We start from the raw sequence: 15,940 nt of genomic DNA, 5'->3' as shown, positions 1-15,940 counted from the left end.
CAGGCACATTTCAAGTTGGTTAGGTCTCCCCTTACAGTAATAATAGACAACCCATAGATGTCCCAGTGAGGACATTTCTATAGAAACGTATACTGTAGCTTGTTTTCATTTCAGTCACGAAATAAGAACAAGTGCTTAGTCAAGTCAGTAAATATCCCCTTTTTAATTTTTGTTATTAATTTTTTTTCTCTGAACAAAACGGTGAAAGTGACCTTAATGTAATTGGTGAACAAGACTATTTTGCCCCCTTTTGTCCATCAAGAGGCTGACCCTCCTCTAATTTCCAGCATCGGCAATAACAGGCACAGGTGAATTTCGAGGTGACAAGATACATTATAATTTAAGATCCTCCTTTTCAAATTTATGGAAACGTTAAGTAGGAAACAACGATAATAATTTGTTTAAATGAATACATTAATGTTGGCGCAATACCACAAGTATGTACTGTATCTAATAACACTATAAACACCCCTGGAATTTGCGACAGAAATCAGTAATTCTGCGACATGTATTGTTCACATTTTAGGAAATTCAGTGATTTCTAAGCTTTGGTCTTGTGAACGTTTATCGCCACATCATTATTAACATTATAAACAGTTTTTTTTAAATATATACAAAATTTCAACATATATGTAGCCTACAATAAGTCTTACTATTCTAGGATTAATATTCTGCACAAGTGTTTCTAAAAAGTTAATATTGTCAATAAAAGTTAGGCTTTTATTCAGGCCCAAACTTAATTCCACAATAAATAAAAAACAGCAAGGGTCGGGGGGGGTGGACGACACTTTTTAGTTTTCGGTGACGCACGCCTTTTCTACAGCCAGCCCACGGGATGTTATTTCTACAAACAGTCTACGTGTAACTTTAAAAAAAAAAAGTTTCCCTGTACGTACTCACTTCAAACCAATGCTGAAGAGCCGACAAGCCGAGATTCAGGGAGTGTGCTCAGGTGGCTTACAGCGCGGTACAACTCGCCCATCAGGAAATGCAACCCTCCTCTCCTGGTTGCGTGAGGACATGGGTGAAAGTGAGACTCTTTTTCAAAGAAAATCAAATGCAAACGAAGTGCCTCAATCACTTTGAGTCCAATTAAAAATGAACGCAGTGACTTTCGGGGGCATGCATAGGCGAACAACGTGGGAACTCGCGAAAGGTAAACGACCTGTTTAGGCGTTTTATTTATTAAAAAGGGAAAATCGGACAGGCAGTTTTTTTATAGCATCTTTATTTTATGCGTCAGCTTTGAAGCTTTTAAAATCGTTTTAAGGCTATCATTTGTCTTCGTAATTCATCGGAGCTAGCAGCCTGAATTGTAATGCCACGCAGGCACCCTCACAAAGTACTGCTCATAATATCGCACAAAGGACACTGGTACCAAACTGTGGTTCACGTCGATACTTTTGAATGTAGAACTTTTTTTAACAAAACTACTGAACTAATACAAACACTATGAGGATAAGGAAATATTTCAGAGGCAGTGGACGTGTACTTGCGTTTGTTTTCATTGCCTCTGTCATTTGGTTACTTTTCGACATGGCAGCACTCAGGATGTCATTCAGTGATGTTAACAGTCAGCTTTTAAAAGAACTAATAATAAAGGAAAGGGAGGCACTCAGACGACAGACAACAAGCAGGATTCCTTTCCTGAAAAAAGCACCAAAACTTCCAGAGGTTAAAACAGAAATTCAACAGACAAGTCATGTAAAACTCGAAAAACATGTAAAAAATGATGCAGTTTATAAGAAAGAGGAAGATGTTAACAAGAAAAAAACAAATGTGAAATATGCTCTTAAAGATATGGATCCTGTATTAAATAAAGCTGCAAAATCTAAAGGAAATGGGGAGTCTAAAGACACGCATGAGAAAACGGAGGTAAAAAGGGGCGGAAAACAAAGCAATAAAATTAAAGCAATGAAGTTGCCCCCAACCTTAAACACGAACATTTCCCTCCCCGTGGTACCTTTTAAAGTGAATAAAAAAGAAAACACAGTCAAAGGTCAACAACAAACAGACCAGGTGAAGCAGATCGCTTTAGAAGCACAAATAGGTAAAACCAATCCCGTCCCAAGGAAAAAAGCATCAATTGAAGAAGCAAGAAATTTGTCCAAAGCGCCTCCTGGCGTGAAGGATGAGGAACTGCACTTAATACATAAATTTGGACAAAAGTCTGGGCAGACAAATGTGACACTTTCAGTTATTTCGTTAAAAGAAACCAAAAATGATGAGACGGATACAGGAGCCAAATCTCGGAATAAAACCGCTGCAAGTGTCAATGAAAAAAGTCTTGGTGGGACTGACAATTCTTTAAAGGTAAAACTTGCAGGGGATCACATTAAACCACCTGATAAAGCTGATTTGCTAAAAAATCGCACATCTAACATTGACAGCAAAAAGGATATTCCAAAACAAAAAGAAAGAGGTCCAAATTTCAAGAATGCAACCATGGAGGCAACAGAAAAGAATCCAGCACATGATTCAGCTGTACACAGAGTGTTGCACATTGATGCAACACAAAGCCCAAGAGATCCCAGAGCTCTTGGGCAGTTTGGACACCCTGCTGTTGTCCCCAAGGACAAAGAAGAAGAGATGAGAAATCGGTGGAATGAGGGTTTTTTTAATGTGTATCTAAGTGACCTTATTCCATTGGACCGGGGTATCCCTGATACCAGGCCTCATGGGTAAGTGTGAAGATTTATACTTTAATAAATTTATTTGTATACAGACTGGATTAAAAAAATCATGCACAAAATAATTTCTTTTTTTTTTCTGTGAACCTGTCATAGCTGTTCTGAAAAAGCAGTACACGATGACCTCCCATCTACCAGTGTGATTTTTTGTTTTGTGGATGAGGTGTGGTCCACCTTATTGAGGTCTGTGCACAGTGTTCTCAATCGATCTCCACCTCACCTCCTCAAAGAGATCATCCTGGTCGATGACTTCAGTACCAAAGGTAAAGGACTTCTTAGCGTGTGAGTTTCATCCTTCTTGCCACATGTGCTCCAGAAGAAGGTATTGTTGTAATTTAGGTTTTGGCATATCTGATTATTTTTGCTAATTGTTTTGGTTGTTTTGTCACAACGTACGGAACATATTGAGTTGAAAATGAGAATTGTCCTTTAGGGATATTCATCTTTCCTGTTTTGTTGCTTATTATTCACCCTTTTGTCTTTTATCCTTTTAATATTTCAAGACAACCTCAAAGAAAAATTAGACAAGTATATGTCACAGTTTCCCAAAGTCCGTATTATTCGCCTGAAGGAAAGACAGGGTCTAATACGAGCCAGACTTGCTGGAGCAGCTGTTGCAACAGGTAATTCTTTTGATTGCATTTCTATTTACAAAATATTCAATTTAATTTGCTGTTGAAGTGCAGGACATTATCTAATATGAAGAGCGTCATGCAAATTCTGACTTGATTTTTTTTTTCAGGCTTATGAACATTCATAGTGTTTAAAATCTGCTTTGTTTTTTTTTAAGGTGAGGTTTTAACCTTCCTAGACTCGCATGTCGAGTGTAATGTGGGATGGTTAGAGCCACTGTTGGAGAGAGTTCATATGGACAGAAAAAAAGTTGCCTGCCCAGTTATTGAAGTGATTAGTGATAAGGACATGAGGTAATTGCTTTCTCTGTTGACTTAAAACATGAACAAACATGACATCTGATCATCTTCCAAGACCTAAGAACAGAAGAAAGATTATACAAAAGGATAGTGCATTTAGCCTTGGTTATGTTAATTAGCAGCTTACTAGTTCAAGAACTTCATCAGACCAGATCTTCCCTGATGATGTGGCATATTAGTCTTATCTATTTACACCTCTACCCTTCAAAAAGTGCTTACTTTCCTAGTGCTAAATACACAACCTTTGTAATTATTTCCCCTAGTCACGTTTTCTCTATTTGTAGTGTTTACTTTTTTCAAAGGCCATTATCGGTTCTTTAGATCTTTAAAGATCAGTTATTTTTAATCTTAACCAAATCCAGCCTTCTCTTATCCTCACAGAGTAAAGAAGTCACAGCACATTTGTAGGGTTCTGAAGTGTATTTCCCACAATGAAATATACATGTATGTTTGCTCCAAAAACGTCTTTTTTCTTAACACAATTATATTGTTTAGAAGGACACTGTCACATGCAATGGTATATAAAAAGGGAAGCCATTTGTATACCCTTTTGGCTTTGAGAAAAAAACTTTCTCCCTGCTTTGTTATCTGAAACCTTCATAATAAACTTATTCTAGAGCTGTTGAGCTGTTCTGTGGCTTTTTGCATCCCTACAACTGAAACTTGTATTTCATTCAATCTGTATGAGGGATCTTTTAGTCCTAAAATCATTCTGGCTGTTCTTCACAATATAGATTGTTTAATCTTAATTTAGGGCTAGCTTTACTCTAGTGCACAATGATTGTGTCGGTGTAGATAACTTGTTGTGATGTTTTCCTTTGAAGAAAAATGAATTTATAAAATACATAAATCGTTGTTATATCCAAGAGAAAATGGGGGAAATCAGTTGCCAGTTCTTGATAAATTGCTAAATATTTTAGTACATTTTCAAAATATTGTCACTTTTTATCTTTCCTTCAGCTATATGTTAGTCGACAATTTCCAAAGAGGCGTTTTCAAATGGCCTTTGGTATTTGGATGGAAGCCGATCCCTGAAGAACTTGTAAAGAGAGAAAATATAAAGGATTCAGACCCTATAAGGTGATGTTGGTTAGGAGATGTTAGGATATTGGTTAGGATATTTTAAGACTGGAATTGAACTGCTTTTTATCTTCATATAATGTAGAAAAATAATGTTTATTACTGCTTAATCAATACCATTTCAAAACAGAACATAAGGGAGGTCACCAACAAGAAAAGAACACTTGGTCCATCATGTTCACTATGTTACTAATGTTTCATTATTTAAAGACAAAATTAAATGAGTTTCAGCCATTTACAGCTTGCTCTCGACACCTAACCTTCATGTAAAGAAGTACTTGTTCTAAATGAAATTCATTTGTCCCCAGTTGTTCTTTTTTCATGGCTATATCCTCAAACATCCCTTTGGATTAACTTTGCCAGTACATTTCAGGATTTTTAATGTGACAACAATATACGATGTTTATGTTTATATACATTATATGACAATATTACTGTGAGCAATATTTATCTTTTCTAAAACTAGAAGGCTACATTTTAGATCTCCACTAGTTCTCCCATTTTAACAATTTGTCAATATTTGCTTGGTAGATGCCCTGTTATGGCTGGAGGGCTTTTTTCAATTGATAAGAAATACTTCTATGAAATTGGGACATACGACCCAGGACTTGATGTATGGGGTGGAGAAAACATGGAAATCTCTTTCAAGGTATTTTAAAATTTCAGATACTCATAAAATATGCGTTAAAATGTATGCTTTTTTCCCAGGTACAATCTTGAGATCCAAGCTTTAATAAACAATGCATAGAAGTAAATTTCAGAATATAATATGTTACTGGCACAAGGTTTGTGAAAGTTGCAGTAAGATAATGTTTATATTGCCTTTCCCCAGGTAATTTCAGCAGTAGTGTTGTAGATTTTTTTTACTGGCTATTTAAAATTGTTTCCTCTCTGGATACAAGTGCAATAGAGAAGGTGTTGCAGATTGTAAACATGTTTTTCTTATTTTTGATTCAGATTTGGATGTGCGGAGGAGAAATAGAGATAATCCCTTGTTCGCGAGTGGGACATATCTTTAGGAATGAAAACCCATATAAATTTCCCAAAGACAGACAGAAAACAGTGGAGAGGAATCTGGCTCGAGTGGCAGAAGTGTGGTTGGATGAGTACAAAGACTTATTCTATGGGCATGGCTATCACCGTCTTCTGGATCCGAACCACATAGACATTGGTGATCTCACTGAGCAGATCCAGCTGCGGAAAAATCTGAAGTGTAAAAGCTTCAAGTGGTACCTGGACAATATCTACCCCGATATGGAGGCGCCTTTACTGAGAGCTGAAGGCCTGGTAAGTTAAGTTTCCATTTGAATTAATGAGTTAAAGGAGGGGCAGCACAGCACGGTGGCGAAGTGGTTAGCATTGCTGCCTTGCAGCACTGGGGCACTAGGTTCGATTTCTTGGGTGCTATCTTGTAGAGTTTACTGTATATGTTCTCTGTGTGTTCAGATGGGTTTCCTCCGCGTGCTCCGTTTTCCTCCCACAATCCATTGGGATTGTCGTTATTAAATCTCGGTAACAAAATAAATTCATTGATGTAATAGAAAAAAAATTACAAATTTCAAAATTGTGAGCTTTGTGAAAGTACTGTAAGTCATCATGTTGTTGTAAACTCACATTAAAGTTCCCACGAATAGCGACGTGTATGCAGCCCTTCCTGCTCACTAGTCTCCGTAATAAGGAGACTTTACGAGCAAATGAATACGGGTTGTGGAGCAGACATTTCACTGCAGAAATGTTCCAATGGGATCTGCATGCAAGTAGTATTTGTCGGCAAAACTGTCTCGAAATCGACAGCGATCTTTCTATTGGATTAAAAAAGATGTATTAAAAAGCCTGCTTGTTTACAATGTCATAGGGTCACACACTTCACTGGAAGTTTTGTTGCCTCGTTCTGAATCTCAGAACATGGCAATGTGCATACCTGGGAATTTAGTCTCTTTTGTGAAGTGAATCTGAGGTTTTACAAGTTACTGTGTACATTTTACTTTTATTGCGGTTTGAAATGCAGTGTGTCTACAGCTATTCAGAGCAACACTTTACTGACTTTCTAGCAGCTATAAAGCATTACCTACTGAAGGTTTTCTTCAGTTTTTGATTCTCTCTCAAATAAAGCTATTAAACTAACAACCAATTTCTAGCAATTATTTTGTCCTATAGTGTTTGAAAAGGAATTCCATTAATTTTTCATTTTCTAAACTTCCATTTACCTTAGAAAGGCACCATTGTATTTCCTTTATGAAAAGGAAGTTATATTTGGACAAATAACTTTCAATTATTTCTGAGATTTCAAAAGTTTAATTCAGGGTCTGTGTCAAATTCATTTATGGAATTGTGTTTGCAGTGTTTAATACATGCTATGCCAGTGTCTAAACTACAGTATGTGCAATCCTTGGTTTGCTCGCGTCTCATTCCATGAGTTACAACTAAAGTGTTAATTTCAGTATTCCAGTCCAGTCCAGGTATTCAAACGTACTATTTTTGCTACTGATGTATAAGAAGTATTTTTAATTATTTTTCTTTGATGTGTTTTCCTTTCTTTTGATAGGTTTTCAATCTTGGTACTAGAAAATGCCTTCAAATGGAGAACAAAAAGCTTTCATTCAAAGTCTGTGATCTTAGCCAAGAGGTAAAAAAAAACACGAATTGTATTTTCCACAGCCTACAAAGTGCTTTTAGTTTTCTAAGCAATTTTTCAGGCTGCAATTAATTTTTAAATATAGTTATTTGACGGATTGCTGAATTGTGTGAGGCCTATCATCTGTAACCCTGTTTAATTCTGCCCAAGTAAATACTCTGTAATAGATGAGATAGATCATGTCCCTCAAAAGCTTAACAGTGCTAGGGTATTTGTTAACTGACAGATTCATGCCGACAAATTTGTAAATTCGCAAGTTTAATCCAGCCTCCTGTTAAAGCCATTTTTAAACACAGTTCTGTTCTAGTTTTCTAAATGAAACATTTAATTCAACATTGCTTTAAACCTTATATTAATACTGTATGAGGAAATTCTAATTCCATCAAATGGAAAAGGCAAATATTCAATAAAACTCTTTAGAAAATTGTGCACGATTATATTTATAGTATTGCAATTTAATTACTGACAGAAAGCTGAGCTGTCATTTCAGAAAGTATTGAAAAGCAGCTTGAAAAAGATGTAAGGTATTTCAGAAAATCAGATTTATTTCCATAAAAGGCAACATTCTTAAAAAGCATGATAATTTTTAAAAGCAAATTGTTGTAAGCATTAAAATATCCCACAATGTGCACATAAAATGCACATGGAGTTTAATTATTGAACGTTTTGTGCAAGGTGAATAGAAAATAGTTTTGTTATGCAAAATTAACATCTGCAGTGTTGTTTCTTTAGAGCCAGCATTTCAATCACACTTGGTTGAGAAACATCAGACAGCAAAATCTTTGTCTTAGTGTGAAGAATGGTGGAGAAAATGTTGGCCTAGAGCAGTGTGACAATGCAAAACCTCATCTGCGCTGGCTGCATAAATCACTTGTTTTCAATCCTTCTTTGGTGAGTGTGGAGTTGTTTCAGAAGTACTCTTGCTCTAGTATTTTTTGTAACTGCCTGTATTGACCAAATAAGAACAGTTCCAGTGATTTACTTTTTTTATTCAACTGCATGGTTTGCTTGGCAAACTTAATGTCAAAAGTTACATATTCTTATTTTTTCCCTGTTAGGTGGACCATCTTGTTTCAGAACATCTTCCTCAGAGCATGTGTTTAGAAGGTGATCGTTCTGGAAAGAAAGTCTATTTGAATAAGTGTAATCCTGACAACCAGTTTCAGAAGTGGCACCTAACAAACTATTATGCGGAATAAGGCAGACCTCTGACCACATGAGGATTCAAAAGTCAACAATTAAGACATGGAAATAATGAGGATGGTTTGCAGATAATCCTTTTGACAAGACATTGATTTTACGTGGGGATAATGTTATGTGTTTTCCCGGCGGTGCTTTATTTTTTTTCTGTTTTCTTTGCATTTGTTTTCCCGTTTATTAAATTGTTTACATGCACTCCTGTGGACTAAGTTTGTCCAATCAATGTTCCTTACAGTTTTCTTCCAAAGTCACTCTTGAAGATGATCATTTGAGTCATATTCTAAGTGGTACAGGTTTCTCTAGCCTGTACCACACAGCTACATTTTGGCAAATGCATTAAGGAAACTAAAACTTTAAGATACAGTATTTGAAACTGGTATCAAAAACACTTGATGATGGGGTTTGTGTTTCCTGCTTAATACTGGTCTTATATTTTAGACGGGGTAGTTAAGGATCTGTAATCCCAAAGTATAGAGCAATGAATGGAAACAAAAACTGATTGCTTTGAATTTTCCTGTTTCTGTTACTCTGTTGTTACAGGCGGGTTTTCTGTAGTATTTTAGGATTACAATAATGCACTGAAAGCAGGCAATGCAATTAACTCTTAAATTTTGTATATAACAAACATTTGTAAATCATTCCTTTTCCATGAATCTGAACACAAATTTATAAAACTTTCAATGTACAATAAAGATTACGATGACAGTGAAAGTAGATTGTTCTGAAAACCTATTTGAGTGTTGTTTGTTATTTAAGCAGCTCACTGAATATTTGCAAACAGTGGATTTTAATCATGGGGCATTAAGATTTTCCTAAACAGAATTGTAAAGATTGATTACATTGTTATAACAATTTAATGTGTGGTAGTCAATATACACATGTTCTGATCATGCTTCAAAAACTGGTAAATTACTTGATGTGGAAAAGCAGAAGCTGAATGGTTTTTAAATATCAGCTGCAATGTTACTTTCTACTTAGTCTTATTGGAATTACAGACTTTTAAGGAGCAATTATTATGCTTGGTTTGCAGTCTGCTTCTACCATAAAATGATGAAATAAGTTTTCCTCCTTGCTGCCACTAGAGGTCACTTATGTCCTTAGGTAAACTTTATTCACAGGTTTAAAAAATGTTAAAGCATACTTGGAATTCAATAATCATTACTGAATGTGATGTCTTTCTGAATAGTTATTTTCTAAGTGAAGAAATATATAAATACCTTTATTTTTGGCTTTACGCTTTTTGTAATTCTTGGTGTTAATGCATTAGCTTAAAGAATTGCCTATATTTGGTTCAATGAAATACAACCTTTTCTATTTTGTCATTTAATTCTGTGAAATTGGATTAGAAACTTCCTGTGGCTGAATCCCTTTCATTTTGCTAAGTATGCATTAGTGGATGCTTTTGTCATTGTATATTGACTTCTTAATCCACATACCTGTCTGTACCATGTCTGTTACTGTGTATTCATTTATAGAGTTGAGATACTTAAATAAGCATTCTGAACATTGCATTTGAACATCTACATTTAAAAACAAAGCATTTTACATTTTTGTCATTCATAATTGAGAACTAATAAATAAGTAATCTAAAACTCCATTACTGATGACAAAGTAAAAATCTTTATTTCTCTCAATAATGTTTTTCCACTGCAATGCAAAGTATTAATGACACAAAATCTGCAGCATGAATAAAATAATGTACATATTCAAAAGCATAAATGTATCTATTACAGAAAGCCAGCCACATGCTCTGTTGAACTTAGTTTAGGTTAAATAGAATATTTCTGTTACTGCTTGACTTCTGTGTATTTATGGCATTAAAAATGTCAGGCAGATGTGGTTCTATAAATATGACTGTTTTTTCCAGTATCCCATGAATTGGAATATAATGTCATTTGATATTCAATTTCTTTTAAGAACATTCTCCAGCAATAATCCTACAGTTTGTGTCTGGTATGTTTATTATTTTGTCTTTTTGCCTCTTCTGCATAAAATCAGGTAAAATATTTTTTTCTTAGTATCATTAAGGACAACTACATGGGTTTAATCAAAGGGAAGTTATTGCTATTATGTTTCAGCTAAGTATCAAACAGTTCATTGTCATGCTTACTTAGTTCCATGCAATTGTTTCTTACTAGGCACAGGCTCAATAGAAATCTAAGCTTGGTCTCTGCAATGCATCTGCATGGTCTGCAAGAGCATGGTCTGCAGGAACTCAGCCAGTCACAGTTGTTACCAAACACTAAAGGTCAACTTGGTATTTGGGTACACAAGTAGGATTATCGACCTCTAATTTTCTTTTTTGCATAAATTACAGATTGTAATTACCTCCTTAATAATATATATTAAATTTGTAGTGTCTATTCTATCCTTGCATCTAATCCTTTTATTAAGAATAAAGAGATTATATTTGTTAAATTTTTAAAGGTTACAAAGAGTCAATCCGAAGTGTATTCATGGAACATGCAGTTCAATTTATGTTGCTGGTCAACATAAGTTGCTGATCCAGTCCTACTATGTATCTTTGCAGGATGTGACACTGTCAACAAACAGATCTATCCAAAGTACTCGTGTTATGACAATCAACAATTTTTACGATCCTATACTATTATTATTGGATCATTTATAGTACAGGTTTTGTTACTTTCATCATGTATGAAAGAGAAGGCCTTGAATTATTCACATTACATTCATAATTCATTTGTAAATCCTTAAAGAAAGGACTATTTTATACCTGCATTTTCTTTCTTATTTTGATTATACATATGTCACAAGGAGTTCTGCTTCAATCATTTTCAGTTCTGCTTAAGTTATTAACTATTGTTGCTGTTCTAACCATGAGTATATACTTCATATACTTGACTTCCAGATTTATGCACAATGGTTTATTACTTCTCCTATGCATTTCCACTTTTATTTATTGCTTTTAAGAAGTTCATTCAAAACATGAGCAACAGCAGATAATATCACATCGTGAACCATGTCATTATCACATACACAATATGAACATGGAATGATATAACTAACCCTCTACCTAACGGCTAATTGTTAATCCTTTACCAGCTTCTGTGGGACAAATCTGAATACAATCTAGTGTATTTCTGGACTAAAAATTAATATTCCAGTAGTTATTTTGCACTATAACTGCATGCCAGGTTGTAATATTAATGATAACATTCTATTATTCTATTATGTTTTCAAGTATAATAATATTGTTTTATCCCCGCTCTTAGCTGCTAGTAAAGGCTTCTCCACCCCCCGAATTTTGTTTTACATTTAGATGTGCATCATCGACTCAAACTCATCGATTCTTTGTTTGGTGTTTCCTTTTCTGATTTTGCGATAGGACACTGTGTTGTACTTGGAATAGCTGTGCCTGTTAATGTCAGGCTTCTTCCCACTACTGGGTATTTCACCTGAAGCCTGGACACTGGCGACAGGGCTCTGCAAGCCATTTTTCTGCTGCGTCTCATCCCCGGACTCCACGCCGTTCTCATCTTGGATCTCGTTCAGAAGCTCCTCGTTCTCGCTGCTATCTGGCTCTTCGGAGTTCTCTACCTCGGGTGCCACAAAGGCGGCCTCAGTGTCCTGCAGCGACAGCTCGGGCTCCACCAAAGCAGCGCCATTTTCCTGGCATTCCTCTTTGTACGGCGTGAGAGGAACCGCCAGCGCCCTCTCGGGCACGAAGACTGCAGTGGACAGTGTTCAAAATGACGGGTTAGGTTACAATTAATTCAAACAACGTATGAACGTATGCAAATTACTACATCATGGATGGAACTGTATTGGTGATAATGTATCATCACCGTTTTTAAACCTTTTATTTAACGATGAAAGGATTTACAAATACAACATATATGTAAAATAATGTACTGCTTTCATCATTCATTTTATGATTCTATTATGTTTTTATATAATTAACTATTTAGATTATGCCAGCATAGCTATGGAAGTTACATACAGAAATATGGTCAGACAAAACACAACAACCTCCCAACAATCTAGATAAAAGTCTGCATCATCCTCTTTCACAGAATGAAGTCTCAGTGGGGCCACAAACCTAGTCCAGGCTTCCTAGTATTTGTTAAACCTTTCTGCTTGCAACCTAAGAGGAAAAGGTGATCTTTTCCATTATATAAATCACCTTTGCAACATTGATCCATTTTTCTGGTGTTGGGGGTTCTTTAGTAAACCATTTTCTTGTGATCATTTTCTTACTGGCAGGTAAAAGAATTCCTAGTACATATCTATCCTTTGCTTGCAAGTAGTTGAAAGTGAGATTACCTAAATACATAATATAGAATTCAAATGGTATGTCTAGGATGTATCACTTTTTTAAGATTTGCGTACTGAAAATATTATTGTGGAAATTTTTTTTTGTTTGTTTTGGTTTGTTTTGTAACAAAGAGCTTGTTGCTCTGGCGCTTAGGTATCTTAGAGACAAATGAAGCCTTCTGTCTATGAACACTTCTCAAATGGCTAAACCTTTTAGCCATGAGAAAATGGAAGAACCTCACTCTCTGTTCGCATTTAGCAAGATAATGGACATTACCTAAAAATACATTACACCGTACACATCATACTTCACTTCAGGTCTAAATGGATCTGATCTAAATGTTTGGTATCCAGCTCTCTTGACATTTCCATTTCATTTAGTAAATATGCTGGGCTTCATTCACAAAGTAAATTCTCCAGACAAACATTTCTAAGTACTTTGTCACAAAGATGGCTGACATTTTGTCCCACAAACCTGCTCTAAAGAAGTAAAGAAAACTGACCTGAAAAATGGAAAATATTCACTTTGCGTGTGTCCTTTATAGTAAAGCCGCTGGTCTGATTAACAAATGTTATTTTATGTGTTTAAGGGGTTGGATCAGGGATATGCATATTACAATGCATAATTACAGTTTAACCCAATGGAAGAACATAAGCTTTAATAAGACTCCTTGTTATTTCTGAAAACCCTTTCTTGACATACTTGCTGTTGTAGGATTTTTGGCAGCTTGTATAATTTGACAAGTAAATGGCAGTCAGTTACCTTCCACCTGCAGTTTTTCAGTTGTTGCAGATGTAACAGGCTCAGGGCCTGAAGTCTCTTCCAGAGCTGCAGCATAAACAACTTGAATAGTCTCAGAAATGGCCAATTAAAAACAAGGACTTTTGTTGTTAACAATATAAAATCACCATTTTACACACACTCAAGCTTAAAATTTGATTAATAAAAAATAATGTAGAACTCCGATTTTGGTACTTGATAAATGTTTTTAAAGGACCAAATTCTTTGTGTTTTTTTGCTCACTAGAGCTTATATAGTCACAAGAAAGAGACATGAAACCATCATAGGAAAAAAAAAACTATGATCTTCTGTTTCTGTTCTTGAGTTTTTTATAAATGTCAAGATAAAATGATCCCTTACCTTCTTCTGACTTGTCCTCAGAGCTTTGCTGTGTTTGGGATTCAGAAAGAGAGCTTTCTTCATCAGTTTTCTTTTCTTCCTGATCTACAGAAAGTGTTTCCCTGACACTTCTGTCTGCTTCACTTGCACTTACATCCAGTGTGGTAATTGCTGTGTTTGTTTCATTGCTGAAACCAGATGTTGCGCCATGACCAAGTCCCTTTGTGTCAGGTACTGGTTCATCAGTGGTGTTGCTGGCATCATTGACAGCCTCAGTTTCTACTGGATCTTCTGCTGGTGTCTCAGTCTGGGCATCAGGGTCTGATGGAGTAAGTACCTCATGGGACCCACCAGTGTCAATAGCAGAGCCATCGGCTTCAGTGAAGGGTTTGCCGACATCAGCTTTGGCTTCTGGAACAATCACATCAGCGTCGAAATCGGGTTTGATAGTATTCATGTCATTTCCAAGGGCATGCTTGTTTTCACTTTCTTGAGCATCAGAGTCAGATGGGCTTGTATCGCCAGCAGTCTCAGATGCAACAATATGAGCCTCTTCAAGCATGTCAGTTACCACAGCTCCAGCATCCTCAAGTTCAGTGATGGTACTGCTATCCCCTCTACCGGCAATGATTTCAACCACTTGCGAGTGGACTTCTGTAATTGTATTCCTTTCCACATCCATCAATGTGGCGAAATCAGTTTCTTCAGCCATTTCCGTAGTTCCTTCCCCGTGCAAACACTCCTAGGACAATATTATAATCTCTTCTCTTCAATATTATAATCTCAATATTATAATGCTTAAATGCGTATGCAAAAAACAACAACAATTTCACTTGATTTTGTCTATTGTGTCCTGAGGAATTTTCCAGCCTGTTTGTATCTAGACAAGGACTTGATTGGTAGAAAGTCAATGTGCCCCTGCCCTGCCAAAAGCCCTTTGGATCCAGCTGTCCAGTGAAAAAACGTTTAATTGCTTACAATTATCCAGTTAGATAATAAGAGAAGGCACCATCTTGCATTTTAATAAGTGAATAATGTGAGGCAGTCAGGCTTTTGTGCTGGTGCGCGATGTAATTCTTTAAGCATGTTGGGGCAATGATGAACAAAGGTTTTGTGTTGTGTCAATAAATAGCTCTTTGTCCATTTTCTTCAACAAATGAAGTGATTGTCCTAAATCTTTAATCCTTCCTGAGTGACCACCTTCTCTCTTACCCATTTTTTGCTGCTAGATTAACATTCCCAAACAGTTTTAGTGATCATGCTTGCGTAAAGTACTGTAAGCGGGTCACGTACTCTAAATTCTCACAGAACCTTTTCTCCAATATACACATGGTTATACATATAACTGTATTTTAGGTAATAACCCTTAAAATAACTTATTGTTTATTATGTAATATTAGTGCCTGGAAAAGGATAACATCTGCTAAAATGTAATGAAAAAATACATGCTAAAAAGAAAACACAAAATTCGTAGAAATATGCTGAACTTTCATAAATAAAAAGGTAGAATGGATAGAAATTATATTTGAGTTATGAAATTTTAATTTAGCTGACAAAGTGTATAGACTTTTATCAAATACAAGTATTAACTGGCTTTGTTCAAAGTTAATCTTCTGTTGTTTTAGTATGTCTTTACATACTTCATATTTTGTATATTGAATTTTGTACCATTGTATGTAATTATTCAAAATATTTTTTTTTTAAATCTGGCTCTTTAAGATAATTAAGGGTTTAGTTGAAGGCAGCAATAACATTTTTCATTGTTCCTTATTATACATTTTTTTTGAGAATGAGATCTATGCAAATTTGAAATAACTCTTTGTTTTTAAAATAGCTTATTGGTTCTGTAAGACTGAAATTATTCCATCTATGGCTCACTTCTGCACTGATCTTTAAACTCCCTACTGTACATTTTCACATGTGAAAGCGTTGTAAAAGACTGTATTAAATTATTAAACTGCATTTGAACCTGAGTATATATCACTACACTATAGTATAAAGGGATGTT

The 15,940-nt window shown here is 35.5% G+C and overlaps 2 protein-coding genes across 3 annotated transcripts; one reads left to right on the top strand and one right to left on the bottom strand.

Moving 5' to 3' along the window:
- Positions 1 to 902: 902 nt before the first annotated feature.
- galnt5 (polypeptide N-acetylgalactosaminyltransferase 5) lies at positions 903 to 9,267 on the top strand. Its single transcript, XM_088931220.1, has 10 exons — positions 903 to 2,681; positions 2,787 to 2,953; positions 3,194 to 3,313; positions 3,481 to 3,616; positions 4,583 to 4,702; positions 5,234 to 5,351; positions 5,660 to 5,989; positions 7,248 to 7,328; positions 8,070 to 8,228; positions 8,396 to 9,267. Exons 1-10 carry the CDS (start codon positions 1,453 to 1,455, stop codon positions 8,534 to 8,536), a joined length of 2,601 nt encoding a protein of 866 aa, XP_088787346.1. The 5' UTR covers positions 903 to 1,452; the 3' UTR covers positions 8,537 to 9,267.
- An 871-nt stretch (positions 9,268 to 10,138) lies between these two features.
- ermn (ermin) lies at positions 10,139 to 14,878 on the bottom strand. 2 transcript variants are annotated; one of them, XM_088930412.1, is made up of 3 exons: positions 13,954 to 14,712; positions 13,576 to 13,641; positions 10,142 to 12,226 (listed from the first exon to the last, which is right to left on the bottom strand). In XM_088930412.1, the coding sequence occupies exons 1-3, from the start codon at positions 14,642 to 14,644 to the stop codon at positions 11,814 to 11,816; spliced, it is 1,170 nt and encodes a 389-aa protein (XP_088786538.1). In that variant the 5' UTR covers positions 14,645 to 14,712; the 3' UTR covers positions 10,142 to 11,813. The 2 variants fall into 2 exon arrangements, with proteins under 2 accessions (XP_088786537.1, XP_088786538.1); XM_088930411.1 differs by lacking the exon at positions 13,576 to 13,641 and having other exon boundaries at positions 10,139 to 12,226; positions 13,954 to 14,878.
- Positions 14,879 to 15,940: the final 1,062 nt, after the last annotated feature.

Source organism: Atractosteus spatula, chromosome 13 (assembly GCF_055471065.1).
Source record: "Atractosteus spatula isolate fAtrSpa1 chromosome 13, fAtrSpa1.hap1, whole genome shotgun sequence".
Taxonomy (NCBI): Eukaryota; Metazoa; Chordata; class Actinopteri; order Semionotiformes; family Lepisosteidae; genus Atractosteus; species Atractosteus spatula.
The sequence above is the reverse complement of the archived record's forward strand: the minus strand, read 5'-3'. Positions and strand labels throughout refer to the sequence as shown.

Excerpts from the sequence above, each read along its gene's own strand:
- galnt5 (XM_088931220.1), top strand. The coding sequence starts at position 1,453 with ATGAGGATAAGGAAATATTTCAGAGGCAGTGGACGTGTACTTGCGTTT. Across the intron at positions 4,703-5,233 it reads AAGGATTCAGACCCTATAAG|ATGCCCTGTTATGGCTGGAG; the intron begins GTGATGTTGGTT and ends TTTGCTTGGTAG. Across the intron at positions 5,990-7,247 it reads TACTGAGAGCTGAAGGCCTG|GTTTTCAATCTTGGTACTAG; the intron begins GTAAGTTAAGTT and ends TTCTTTTGATAG.
- ermn (XM_088930412.1), bottom strand. The coding sequence starts at position 14,644 with ATGGCTGAAGAAACTGATTTCGCCACATTGATGGATGTGGAAAGGAAT. Across the intron at positions 13,642-13,953 it reads TGAGGACAAGTCAGAAGAAG|CTCTGGAAGAGACTTCAGGC; the intron begins GTAAGGGATCAT and ends TTTATGCTGCAG. Across the intron at positions 12,227-13,575 it reads TGAAAAACTGCAGGTGGAAG|TCTTCGTGCCCGAGAGGGCG; the intron begins GTAACTGACTGC and ends TGTCCACTGCAG.